A 13,476-nucleotide genomic window follows, 5' to 3' on the forward strand; every position below is an offset into this window, starting at 1 on the left:
ACAACATTGTGAGTTATTTACTAAGTCATACAGTCCGACTATCTCTTACCATTTGTAAGTTAGATGATCTTCATCCACGGGCTTCCGAAAAGGAGCTGGCAACGACCGCTAGTTAAATCCACGTTGTTGTGCACGCCGAGTTACCTATTTTCATTTTCCCATCTTCTTATTGTGACCATCGGAGCCAGCTGATAAATTAAACTTTTGCCAAATCCCGTAGGAGGGACGGAAAAAATATCTTTCGATCAACAAATGCCTTGTTCATGTTCCTCTTTTAAAATTAATGCACTGTCGATATCTTCAAGAATAGACTCGATGGCAGAATCTTCACATATCTATTCTCCAGCGACAGCCATTTTGTTGTAACTAGGGTCGCCATTTGTGCCAGTTCCGCCGGACACGTCCCGAACAGGATTTTTGATTCGTTCTCCGGAAGTCGCGTTGCTTGACCGCATACATCATCGAGGTTCTCACATTTCAGTTAAAATACATTAGAAAATTATGATTTATTTCTTTTAAGACATACAATCATTGTAGTTTCAGTCTTACCTTGAAATGTATTGTTTGCTTTTCTGAAGTTGAAACCGAAATATTAAACCTTGATGACGTATGCAGTCGAACGCACCCAAAAACCTGTTCGGAATGTGTCCGGCGGAACTGGCACAAATGGCCACCCTAGATTCAACAGAAGCGCTCTTTGGTGATGTGGTTAATTACGTTACTGTTGATCATCTGCCCATCATCGTATAAATCCCACCCTGACAATTTGATTGGTCCGATTAATTTTTGTTCGAGCATAGCAGCGCCATAACGGAGCGACTCCAGACCGAACTTCCCTTCCTGAAATGTTGTGGACGGGGCTAAGTTCGGCTGGCACCCAGGATAGAAGAGGTTAGGGTTTGTAAAATATGTTGACATGTAGTTGCAAAATTACTTCCAGTATAGTCAGAAGAATGTCTGTTGGGGGATCATCACAATAAAATGTTAGCACTAAATTGACTTGTAGTTGACGTCTAAAGTGGACTATCGAAATCCACATATGTTTTGCATCGATATGTAATCAGATGTCACAGACTGATGAACATGCAACAGATGTAATCAATATGCAAATGAACAGCCATGATGAAAATGTTTCTCTGTTACATGGAGGTCGAGCGGATGTAATGTGTAGATCTCAAGAGCTGGGAAGAAGTAAAAGGTCAACTTATCCAGTAAAGTATCTGAGCAGCTGGGGTTGTTACAGAGATGATGTGTATGAGTATGTGTGTGTCAAATATTTATCCATGTAAAGTTCGGTTTTTAGTTCTGGATGAGTCTGTTTGAAAATGGAAATATTATTCGCATGTTTAATATCCTCCTGTCGCGATGAACGGCTTTAACTCGTGAGAGCACGCATACACATGTGGGCGTGAGTTATGGGTTGTGGCGGTAGTGCTGTTTTAAAGTGTGTTTGTCATGATTATGTTGGCTGGAAACAAATGTTTTACTTTCTCACTCTCCTCCCCTGAAGTCTTTCTCTCTGTGGCTTCAGTCTGATATATTGATGTATAACTTTCTTCTTGCAGGATGGACTCAGAAGGCTGTCTGGGAATGAATATGTCTTCTCCAAAAGCGCATTACACAGTAAGTGCTAACCTTCAACATGGCCAGGGCATAACCTCGCCAATTCTTATAATCCAGCCGTGGCAGAAATTATCTCAAGAGACTGTTTCTGTCTTTGGAAAGTAAACAACGGGGATTTCATGTCGTAAACCTTGTGAGATCTTGACCTTGTTCTTACAATAAACAATTTTTAGCCAGAAAGAATTCAAAATGGATCCTGGTTTTGTTAAATTTCCCTAGTTGTATTTTATAACTGTTTATCTGTTTACATTACAGAGAAAAAACGGTTTTATAACTTTTTCTGCTTTTTGAACAGCTTTTATGTGTGCCGATATTACTAAAGCTGTGCAAGCGTGGAAAGATTTTTTATTTTTATCAATCCATTCATCCTGATGGATAAAATCTGAACTTCCTGCTTAATATTAGGTTTTACTCAGTTATATTAGTAAAACTCTTGAGATGTTATTGAATGCATCTGCTAAATTCACAAAATGTAATTATTACCAAAATGATGAGCTTTGTATTTCTGACAACATATTGACACCGATTTGATTTCTCAGATATGAGTCAGAGTCAGCTGCCGGTGCCTGTCCCTTTAAATGACGTCCCGCCCTCCATCGCAGAGCTGCTCAATAAGGAAGAATATTGGGAATTTAACATCCTGGAGCTGGAAGCAGCTACACACAAAAGGTGAGAGAGAGAGAGAGAGAGAGAGTAGATAAGCATTAACATTAGAGAACGTTAACGTAAAACTACTAGCTGCGTTGTACATATTGTCACTTAACTTCATTAACGTATCTGTAAATAACCTAGATAACAAATATTATTTGTTATTTGAAAAAGCAATGATGTGCTGAATGATTCACCAAACTAACGGACAGGTACTCTTGGTAAAGATGGTAAAAAGGCTTGTCCTGTATGCAACTTAGACCTGTACATATTTAATTTGATCATGATGGCAACAAGATGTGGTTTATTGTGTTTACAATGTGACCTGTACATTTTTGCGTGGAGCTGAAGCTGGAGCTGTCGCTTGTCTGTCTCTCTATGTGTCTGTCTGTGTGTCTACCTGTGTTTGTGCACGTATCTGTCTATGTGTCTGCCTGTGTTTGTGTCTGGGTGTCTATCTGTCTGTGTGTCTGCATGTGTCTGTCCGTCTGTCTGTCTATGTCTGCATGTTTGTCTGTCTGAGATTGTGTGTCTGTCTGCTTGTCTGTCTCTTAATGTGTGTGTCTGCATGTGTCTGTCTGTCTATGTCTGCATGTTTGTCTGTCTGAGATTGTGTGTCTGTCTGCTTGTCTGCTTCTAATGTGTGTGTATGTGTCTGTCTGTCCGTCTGTCTGTCTATGTCTGCATGTGTCTGTCTGTCTGTCTGTCTGTCTATGTCTGCATGTTAGTCTGTCTGAGATTGTGTGTCTGTCTGCTTGTCTGTCTCTAATGTGTGTGTCTGCCTGTGTCTGCATCTGTCTGTCTATGTCTGCATGTTTGTCTGTCTGAGATTGTGTGTCTGTCTGCTTGTCTGTCTCTAATGTGTGTGTGTCTGTCTATGTCTGCATGTGTCTGCATGTTTGTCTGTCTGAGATTGTGTGTCTGTCTGCTTGTCTGTCTCTTAATGTGTGTGTCTGCCTGTGTCTGCATCTGTCTGTCTGTCTGTCTATGTCTGCATGTTTGTCTGTCTGAGATTGTGTGTCTGTCTGCTTGTCTGTGTGTGTCTGCCTGTGTCTGCATCTGTCTGTCTATGTCTGCATGTTTGTCTGTCTGAGATTGTGTGTCTGTCTGCTTTTCTGTCTCTTAATGTGTGTGTCTGCATGTGTCTGTCTGTCTGTCTATGTCTGCATGTTTGTCTGTCTGAGATTGTGTGTCTGTCTGCTTGTCTGTCTCTTAATGTGTGTGTCTGCATGTGTCTGTCTATGTCTGCATGTTTGTCTGTCTGAGATTGTGTGTCTGTCTGCTTGTCTGTCTGCTTGCCTGTTTCTAATGTGTGTGTCTGTCCGTCTGTCTATGTCTGCATGTTTGTCTGTCTGAGATTGTGTGTCTGTCTGCTTTTCTGTCTCTTAATGTGTGTGTCTGCATGTGTCTGTCTGTCTGTCTGTCTATGTCTGCATGTTTGTCTGTCTGAGATTGTGTGTCTGTCTGCTTGTCTGTCTCTTAATGTGTGTGTCTGCATGTGTCTGTCTATGTCTGCATGTTTGTCTGTCTGAGATTGTGTGTCTGTCTGCTTGTCTGTGTGTGTCTGCATGTGTCTGCATGTGTCTGTCTGTCTGTCTGTCTGTCTATGTCTGCATGTTTGTCTGTCTGAGATTGTGTGTCTGTCTGCTTGTCTGTCTCTTAATGTGTGTGTCTGCCTGTGTCTGCATCTGTCTGTCTATGTATGCATGTTTGTCTGTCTGAGATTATTTGTCTGTCTGCTTGTCTGTGTGTGTCTGCCTGTGTCTGCATGTGTCTGTCTATGTCTGCATGTTTGTCTGTCTGAGATTGTATGTCTGTCTGCTTGTCTGTCTCTTAATGTGTGTGTCTGCCTGTGTCTGCATGTGTCTGTCTGTCTGTCTGTCTGTCTGTCTATGTCTGCATGTTTGTCTGTCTGAGATTGTGTGTCTGTCTGCTTGTCTGTCTCTTAATGTGTGTGTCTGCATGTGTCTGTCCCTCTGTCTGTCTATGTCTGCATGTTTGTCTGTCTGAGATTGTGTGTCTGTCTGCTTGTCTGTCTCTAATGTGTGTGTCTGCATGTGTCTGCATGTGTCTGTCTGTCTGTCTGTCTATGTCTGCATGTTAGTCTGTCTGAGATTGTGTGTCTGTCTGCTTGTCTGTCTCTTAATGTGTGTGTCTGCATGTGTCTGTCCGTCTGTCTGTCTATGTCTGCATGTTTGTCTCTCTGAGATTGTGTGTCTGTCTGCTTGTCTGTCTCTAATGTGTGTGTCTGCATCTGTCTGTCTGTCTGTCTGTCTGTCTATGTCTGCATGTTTGTCTGTCTGAAACTTGTGTCTGTCCGTCTGTCTGTCTATGTCTGCATGTTTGTCTGTCTGAGATTGTTTGTCTGTCTGCTTGTCTGTGTGTGTCTGCCTGTGTCTGCATGTGTCTGTCCATCTGTCTGTCTATGTCTGCATGTTTGTCTGTCTGAGATTGTGTGTCTGTCTGCTTGTCTGTCTCTTAATGTGTGTGTCTGCCTGTGTCTGCATGTGTCTGTCTGTCCGTCTGTCTGTCTATGTCTGCATGTTTGTCTGTCTGAGATTGTGTGTCTGTCTGCTTGTCTGTCTCTTAATGTGTGTGTCTGCATGTGTCTGTCCCTCTGTCTGTCTATGTCTGCATGTTTGTCTGTCTGAGATTGTGTGTCTGTCTGCTTGTCTGTCTCTAATGTGTGTGTCTGCATGTGTCTGCATGTGTCTGTCTGTCTGTCTGTCTGTCTGTCTGTCTGTTTATGTCTGCATGTTAGTCTGTCTGAGATTGTGTGTCTGTCTGCTTGTCTGTCTCTTAATGTGTGTGTCTGCATGTGTCTGTCCGTCTGTCTGTCTATGTCTGCATGTTTGTCTCTCTGAGATTGTGTGTCTGTCTGCTTGTCTGTCTCTAATGTGTGTGTCTGCATCTGTCTGTCTATGTCTGCATGTTTGTCTGTCTGAAACTTGTGTCTGTCTGCTTGTCTGTCTCTTAATGTGTGTGTCTGCCTGTGTCTGCATGTGTCTGTCTGTCTGTCTGTCTATGTCTGCATGTTTGTCTGTCTGAGATTGTGTGTCTGTCTGCTTGTCTGTCTCTTAATGTGTGTGTCTGCCTGTGTCTGCATCTGTCTGTCTATGTCTGCATGTTTGTCTGTCTGAGATTGTTTGTCTGTCTGCTTGTCTGTGTCTGTCTGCCTGTGTCTGCATGTGTCTGTCCATCTGTCTGTCTATGTCTGCATGTTTGTCTGTCTGAGATTGTGTGTCTGTCTGCTTGTCTGTCTCTTAATGTGTGTGTCTGCCTGTGTCTGTCTGTCTGTCTGTCTATGTCTGCATGTTTGTCTGTCTGAGATTGTGTGTCTGTCTGCTTGTCTGTCTCTTAATGTGTGTGTCTGCATGTGTCTGTCCCTCTGTCTGTCTATGTCTGCATGTTTGTCTGTCTGAGATTGTGTGTCTGTCTGCTTGTCTGTCTCTAATGTGTGTGTCTGCATGTGTCTGTCTGTCTGTCTATGTCTGCATGTTAGTCTGTCTGAGATTGTGTGTCTGTCTGCTTGTCTGTCTCTTAATGTGTGTGTCTGCATGTGTCTGTCTGTCTGTCTGTCTATGTCTGCATGTTTGTCTCTCTGAGATTGTGTGTCTGTCTGCTTGTCTGTCTCTAATGTGTGTGTCTGCATCTGTCTGTCTGTCTGTCTGTCTGTCTATGTCTGCATGTTTGTCTGTCTGAAACTTGTGTCTGTCTGCTTGTCTGTCTCTTAATGTGTGTGTCTGCCTGTGTCTGCATGTGTCTGTCCGTCTGTCTGTCTATGTCTGCATGTTGGTCTATCTGAGATTGTGTGTCTCTAATGTGTGTGTCTGCTTGTGTCTGTAGGCCACTCTCATATCTGGGTCTGAAGGTCTTCACTGATTTTGGCGTGTGTGAGTTTCTGAACTGCACAGAAGCCACGCTGCGCTCCTGGCTGCAAGTGATCGAGGCAAATTACCACGCATCCAACTCCTACCACAACTCAACACACGCTGCAGATGTTCTGCACGCCACCGCTTACTTCCTGCGCAAGGACAGAGTCAAGGTAATCCTGACAGCCAATCGCAGCAATGCTACAGACATTTCTCAATCCAAAATTGAGTTTGGGAAGGACAGAGGGACAGATGATTTTCTAGAAATGAGATTAAGAGCATCAAAATTTTATTTCAATCATTGATTTCAAATTGAACTAAATATTAAAGATATCAAGGTGATATTTTCGCAGAATGTTCTTTACATTGTGTAGCATGATTTTATGTAGAAAACATTTACTTTGGGTTTTCACAGGCGGGGTCACTTTTCTTAACCAAATCTATCTGTGCTGTGTTTAAAGGGAGGTCTTGACCAGTTAGATGAGGTTGCGGCGCTGTTAGCGGCGACGGTCCATGACGTTGACCACCCCGGTCGCACCAACTCATTCCTATGTAACGCGGGAAGCGAGCTGGCAATACTGTACAACGACACAGCCGTCTTAGAGAGTCACCACGCCGCGCTGGCATTTCAACTGACTGTACGAGACAGCAAGTGCAACATCTTTAAAAACATGGAAAGGTATCACTTACGTCCACATTCACTCATTTACATGTAACAAATTAATGCAGTAATAAACACGCACTTAATCTTTCTACGCAGGACTCAGTTTCGAACCCTACGGCAAGCCATAATAGACATGGTGTTGGCTACGGAAATGACACGGCACTTCGAACACGTCAATAAGTTCGTAAACAGCATCAACAAACCCATGAGCGCTATTGAGGAGACAAGCTCTAATGTAAGATACACACTACCATACTTCGTATCTTATGCTGTATGTGCTTTTTTAACATTAAATGGCTGATTTATACGTAACACAGAGTGAAGGCAGCGATTGTGAGGGTCAGGCCAGTATCCGAAACTCACCTGAGAATCGCTTGTTAATTAAACGGATGCTGATTAAATGCGCCGACGTGGCCAATCCCTGTAGGCCTTTGGAGCTGTGCATCGAATGGGCTGGACGCATTTCAGAAGAGTACTTTGCACAGGTAAACATACTGAACCACACATGCTACCTGTCACTAGCTGGGTTTACATCGAAACGTGAAGCGAATCTTTTCAAAATGTGCAAATAAAGAAAAACAAATGCGAATTTGGTGCGTTTCCATCAAGTTGTTCGATGGTATTGGTAACCTAGTAATCAACAGTAAATAAAACAAGGCACGCTTTGAAAATGTATTTGACTATACATTTAGAACTGATTTTTATAAATTTACTAGCAGTGTAATTGACAAACTGAATGCTGTGCACAGAAAACAAAATACAGAATATTTGATGCAGACGCTAGAAGCAAGGGCATTGCAACGATGTCAAGCCCCATATTTAGGAGAGGCAAAATCAGTTACTTGGGTTTAATGTTCACTACTTCACAATGTATTCGACAAATGCATTTCCATCTCCTATTAGTCAGAAACCTAACGAGCCCCTAAGGTGACATTGGAGTAAAAAAATCTAAAGTTTAGTTTCATGTGCTCACGTGAAACTTTCATGTGCTCATGCAAAACCTTCATGTGCAGAATTTTTTTCTGTTAAACTTTTGCGTGCACATGTGATAGTTTCGCGTGCACACGTGATAGTTTCACATGAGCATTCGTAAGTTTCATGGCGCATGCGAAACTAAACGCGATAGTTTGACGTGTGCACACGATAGTTTCACGTGAGCATGCGTAAGTTTCACGTGCGCATGCGAAACTAAACGCAATGGTTTGACGTGCGCACACGATAGTTTCACGTGAGCACTCGTAAGTTTTACATGTGCACATGAAACTATAAGCGATAGTTTCACGTGTGCACACGATGGCTTCACGTGTGCACGCAAAACTAAACTTCATTTAATTTTTGCTCCATGTCCCCTTAGGGGCTCTGTAAAAAACATCTCAAGCGAGCTTAGAAACTTTTTTTGGGAATTAACTCTTTCTCCGCCGTTGACGAGACAAGTAAGAGAAAGCGCTTCCCTGCCAATGACGATTTTTTTCTCGCAATCGGTATTTCCGCTATTATCCAGCAGGTGGTGCCCTTACCCAAATTATAAAACCCTGAAGTATTCCCTTAGGGCAAATAGTTCAAAATCCGTGTATGTTTTGAGGATTGCTCTGAATCTGATCTCTATCAAAAGTCCTTCAAAAAAGGCAATTATTTCAGCTTTTTGCTCAAAATTTTATATTTTTAAAGAAACCTTTCTGTATTTGAGAGGTGATAAAAGAGAACAAATGAAAGCAGTTTTTTTTTTAAAACAGAAGGTCTGTTCTTTCATTTGATATATTGTATGTTTATATTTTTAAAGAAGAAAATTTTATGGAAGGCATTAAACTTTTGTGAAAATCATGAAAGTGCTGGCACTGGATGGCAACTTTTTTATAAAACGCTGGCGTAGAAAAAGTTAAGGGATTTTATTTGAAATTTGCCATTTCCATCACTTGTTTCCAATGTTATACTTGCACATAAAATTTGTGTGATGGAAACCCAGCTACTTAAAAGTACATGAAACATCTTTCAAACATTTACCTTTTATGTTTCTTATGTAAAAAAAAAATTGTTAAATATATCTTAGATTGGTGAAAAGTGGGCTGTGATTGGTTCATATTGTTTTCACATCCGCTTAACCTTGGTTACATTAGCAAAAAAATCTAATATTTTATGAAAACAAAATGTTTTTTTTCCATTTAAGCTCAATTCTGATGTCTTCTTGTCACAGTTGTGTACATCTGTTTGTTCTTATTTCCTCCAACCAATTACCGCTGTGCCTATAAACTCTTTCTAGACTGATGAAGAGAAAAGACAGGGTTTGCCGGTTGTCATGCCAGTATTTGATCGGAATACCTGCAGCATTCCCAAATCCCAGATCTCGTTCATCGACTATTTCATCACGGACATGTTTGATGCCTGGGATGGTAAATATCCATAAACACTTCTACAAATTTTGCTGAAGCTATTAGTACACACATTCCCTGAGAATCAAACCCATGCTCTTGCAGTTGCTATTATACAGTACAAGAGAAAGCAGATTTACAGTGTTGAATGTCAATTGTCTATAGTGTCTATTCTTTTTTATATGATTTTATGTTGTGTTCATATACTGCAACAGTTACATTTACATTTTGTCAGACAATTTTATCCAAATGTGTGAGCATTAAACATTTTATCTAAAAAGACAACAATAACCATATAGTCTGCAAAACCATATTTAGTGTAAAAGTAGAAAAGAGCTGAAGTTTGGGAAAGATAAACAACATGTATTGTAACTAATGCTTCCAGCTATTATTACAATATAACAATTATTAGTCAATTAGCATTTGTTAATTACATTGAATTTGAATTATTTTTTTTCTTTTAAAAAGTTTTAAAATCATCTGTCTTATTTCCTTAATTTGGAAACCATATATTATGGGATTCAAGCATGGAGATATAAGAGAGGTTATGCTGGAAGTCTTCCTACTGTCTGTGTATTCAGGGAAACGATGGAGAAATATTGTGACATATCCAGAAATCATCATTATTAGATAAACAGCCAAATGAGTTGAGCAGGTTTTAATGGCTTTGCTGTTTATTGCTTTGTTTTTGCTTTTTATGCATACCATTGCTATTTTAAGATATGTAATGAACATAGTCCCCATTGAAGAGGTGTGTAAAAGCACAGTAAAAGTTAATCCATAAACATTATTGATCACCACACTTTCACAGGACAGTTTAAATAGTGAAGCATTATCACAAAAGGAATTCTGGATCACATATCTGCAGTGAGACAAACGTATAGTCAGGCTGAGCAGAATTCCCACCAGCACTAATGCAACACCCCAGGCTCCAGCTGTTAATCTTACAATCATTTTACTGGTCATTATCGATGAGTATCGTAATGGATTGCATATGGCCACATATCTGTCAAATGCCATGATTATCAACGCAGTATGGCCTACTGTTGCATACAAATGTGCCAAAAAAGCTTGACTAACACACTCCACGTATGTGATGTAGCGTGCAGAGGGATCCAATAAAATATCCTTCAGCAAGCGTGGAATGATAACAGTTGTCCCAAGTATCTCATTCAGTGGTAAGTTGCAGTAAATAATGTGCATGGGCTGATGCAAACTTTTCTCTGTTGATATTTGAATCAAAATTCCAATGTTAGATATCATTATTAATACATATGCAATCAAAAGAAGAATAAAGACAATATGGCCGGACTGAGGTGTAACTTTAATACCCTCCATTAAGAGTATGTTGTATCTGAATGTCATGTTGTCCATCTGTGAGCAGAGAGATAAAGTGAGACATTTGCAAAATAACCACATCATGTTATAATGCTTTGCATGTAGCAAAAGTATGTTTTCAAACATTATATTTAGGCGTAAAAATCAATATAATTGATTAATACTAAATACATACAATACTACAGAAAGAACCAGAATTTTCATATTAAGAAGCTGCTTGTTTTCTTGAGGAACTTAGTGTTTTTTGAGAAAAATCCTCAGCTACAAAATAAATCAGCTTTGAAGAAACAACTAAAATATTAAACTATTTAGGATGAATATTTGCCATAGATAGCAACTCTCACACAATATTTTTCACAGTGAACAAGTCATATTTAGTGGTTGCTGATAATACAACATAAAATTCCCATAATTTTCCTATAATTTTGTTTACCAATGTAAATTACTGATACCCTGCAGTCACATTAAATAATAGTCTCTGTATTGGCACAAAGCTTGCATCCCTACTTACTGTTCTCTTGACCTCACATCTGAATAGATCTTACTTCATGTGACCATTTTATATGTGCATTGCACACACACACAATATTTTCTGTTATTTCATCAACATACCCCAAGAGAAGAATTTGTCTACAATCAGCTTTTGATGGCTGTGTATGATTTTAAATTACTCCAAAGATTACAAATAACATTTAAAGTAAAAAGAATACAATTTAAAGAAGAAAATATAAATAAAAAAGATATTTTACAAAATTAAATAAATAAAAAGGGTATACAATACAATGCGTTAAATTCCTCATTTTAAAAGAATTGTACAGTAATATGCCATAGTTTTGGTAGCTTTACGATTTGAAAGTCCTTTCAATGTTTCAAAATAAATTTTCATCTGAACCTTAAATTGGGTAATATTGGGCTCAATCCGAGCCCATTTGCATTTATGAATGTAAAACCTACCATATAAAATAATAATATTTAAAAAAATATATATGATGATTTAAAGAAGTTTTCTCCATAAAAAAAAACAGTTGAGCTTCAGGAACATTCAAATGTACTTTAAAAATACTTTAGTGTCCAGAAACATGCCAAACAATGAAAAGCGAATCAGCATTGATGTACACAAGAAATGGAAGTTTATATATGCGTGCGTGTCTGTTTAAGGGTTAGGATGTTTTCCCAGGCCATCTTTGTAGTCATCTGGTTTTTCTAAATGAATTGATATGGTCTATTAGCAGAAGAAGATGTTGGTCCGGAGGGTGGGGGATTAGATGGTTGCTGATAGGTTGTGATAATGTTATCCAGAGGTTGATTAGAGTGTGGCGAGCTTTGGAAACTTTAGGTCCGTCTTTCCCACTGAGATCAACCCCAGAGAATAAACCTGCGTCCTGTCAACACGCAACACACATGATGTCACGGAAACTTTAAAAATGCTGTAGAGGGGGAAGGGGGTGATGTGTGTGTGTGTGTGTGTGTGTGTGCGTGCGTGCGTGTGTGCGTGCGTGCGTGTGTGTGTGTGTGCGTGTGTGTGTGTGTGTGTGAGAGAGAGAGAGAGAGAGAGAAGAATGTGCGTCTGTGTGCGTGTCTTTGATTTCGGTAGTCTGGGGTCAGAATCCAGTGAAGCAGAATCTCTTGAGCTCTCTGCAGAATTAGTTCCCAAGGTCACGATCGGACAGATTCAGCGGGCATTCTCAAGAGAACGAAAAAGAAATCTGAGAGTCCAGGCATGTGTGAACATACAAATTGCCATATTTACACTCATCCAAACATACAACACACACACACACACACACACACACACTGCCGTCTGCAGTCCGTCTGCCAGAAACAAATTCAATTGAGCAGATGGTGGGATGAGGGGGAACGGGAAACATTAGAATAAACAACATTTGCTTACTGTTTCTTACTGTTTAGATAGACGGACAGTAATATACTAGAGATAGATAGATAGATAGATAGATAGATAGATAGATAGATAGATAGATAGATAGATAGATACATAGATACATAGATACATAGATACATAGATTGACTGACTGACAGACAGATAGATGGGTAGACAGACAGATTGGTAGATAGACAGACATGGATTAATTGACAGACAGAAATGAATTGACAGATGGGAAGACAGACAAACGGACAGACAGGTAGACCAATTTGAAGATAGACAGACATAGATTGGCTGACAGACAGATTGATGAAAGATATTTTAGAATACAACAGCCTACATCAGGGTTCTAAAACACGGCATCATCAAAGTTTTAAAAACATGAAATCATTAGAGTTCTATAACATGACATCATTAGAGTTCTATAACATGACATCATCAGAGTTCTAAAACACGACATAATCAAAGTTCTAAAACATGACCTCATCGGACTTCTAACACACAACATCATGAAAGTTCTAAAACATGACATCATTGGAGTTCTAAAACACGATATCATGAAAGTTCTTAAACATGACATTATCAGAATTATAAAACACGACATCATGAAAGTTCTGAAACATGACATCATCGGACTTCTAAAACATGACATAATGAAAGTTCTAAAACATGACATCGTCGTAGATCTCAAACACAACATCATGAAAGTTGTAAAACTTGACATCATCAGAGTTTTAAAACATGACATCATTGGACTTCTAAAACATGACATCATGAAAGTTCTAAAACACGACATCATCAAAGTTCTAAAACACGACATCATGAGGGTTCTAAAACACAACATCATCAAAGTTCTAGAACGTGACTTAATCAGAGGGTTCTGATCATTTTCAGTCTGGATGGATGGATGATGCTGGATAGATGGATGGATGGATGGACGGATGGATGGATAGATAGATAGATGGGTAGATAGATAGACATGAATTGACAAATGGGTAGACAGACGGACGGGTAGGTCAATATGTAGATAGACAGACATAGATTAACTGACACACAGACAGGTAGATGGGTAGATAGGCAGAC

At 39.6% G+C, this 13,476-nt stretch overlaps 2 protein-coding genes across 5 annotated transcripts in view; one reads left to right on the forward strand and one right to left on the reverse strand.

The window, feature by feature from the left end:
• Window positions 1–13,476, forward strand: part of pde8b (phosphodiesterase 8B) — a 73,317-nt gene that overhangs the window by 50,710 nt on the left and 9,131 nt on the right. For all 4 annotated transcript variants that reach the window (XM_065243915.2, XM_065243914.2, XM_065243917.1 and 1 more), the window contains exons 15-21: window positions 1,566–1,623; window positions 2,163–2,292; window positions 6,118–6,316; window positions 6,605–6,822; window positions 6,904–7,042; window positions 7,125–7,292; window positions 9,065–9,194. In XM_065243915.2, the coding sequence (XP_065099987.1) occupies window positions 1,566–1,623; window positions 2,163–2,292; window positions 6,118–6,316; window positions 6,605–6,822; window positions 6,904–7,042; window positions 7,125–7,292; window positions 9,065–9,194 (1,042 nt within the window). The remainder of the gene's footprint in view (window positions 1–1,565; window positions 1,624–2,162; window positions 2,293–6,117; window positions 6,317–6,604; window positions 6,823–6,903; window positions 7,043–7,124; window positions 7,293–9,064; window positions 9,195–13,476) is intronic.
• LOC135721324 (olfactory receptor 52N5-like) lies at window positions 9,600–10,847 on the reverse strand. Its single transcript, XM_073812619.1, has 2 exons — window positions 10,199–10,847; window positions 9,600–10,069 (listed from the first exon to the last, which is right to left on the reverse strand). Exons 1-2 carry the CDS (start codon window positions 10,635–10,637, stop codon window positions 9,600–9,602), a joined length of 909 nt encoding a protein of 302 aa, XP_073668720.1. The 5' UTR covers window positions 10,638–10,847.

The sequence above is a fragment of the Paramisgurnus dabryanus genome, chromosome 18 (genome assembly GCF_030506205.2).
Source record: "Paramisgurnus dabryanus chromosome 18, PD_genome_1.1, whole genome shotgun sequence".
NCBI lineage: Eukaryota > Metazoa > Chordata > Actinopteri > Cypriniformes > Cobitidae > Paramisgurnus > Paramisgurnus dabryanus.

Bases quoted from the DNA above. Each gene is read 5' to 3' on its own strand.
- LOC135721324 (XM_073812619.1), bottom strand. From the start codon at position 10,637: ATGTTTGAAAACATACTTTTGCTACATGCAAAGCATTATAACATGATG. The intron at 10,070-10,198 runs TAATCATGGCAT...TGGTGGGAATTC, and splicing joins AGTAGGCCATACTGCGTTGA to TGCTCAGCCTGACTATACGT.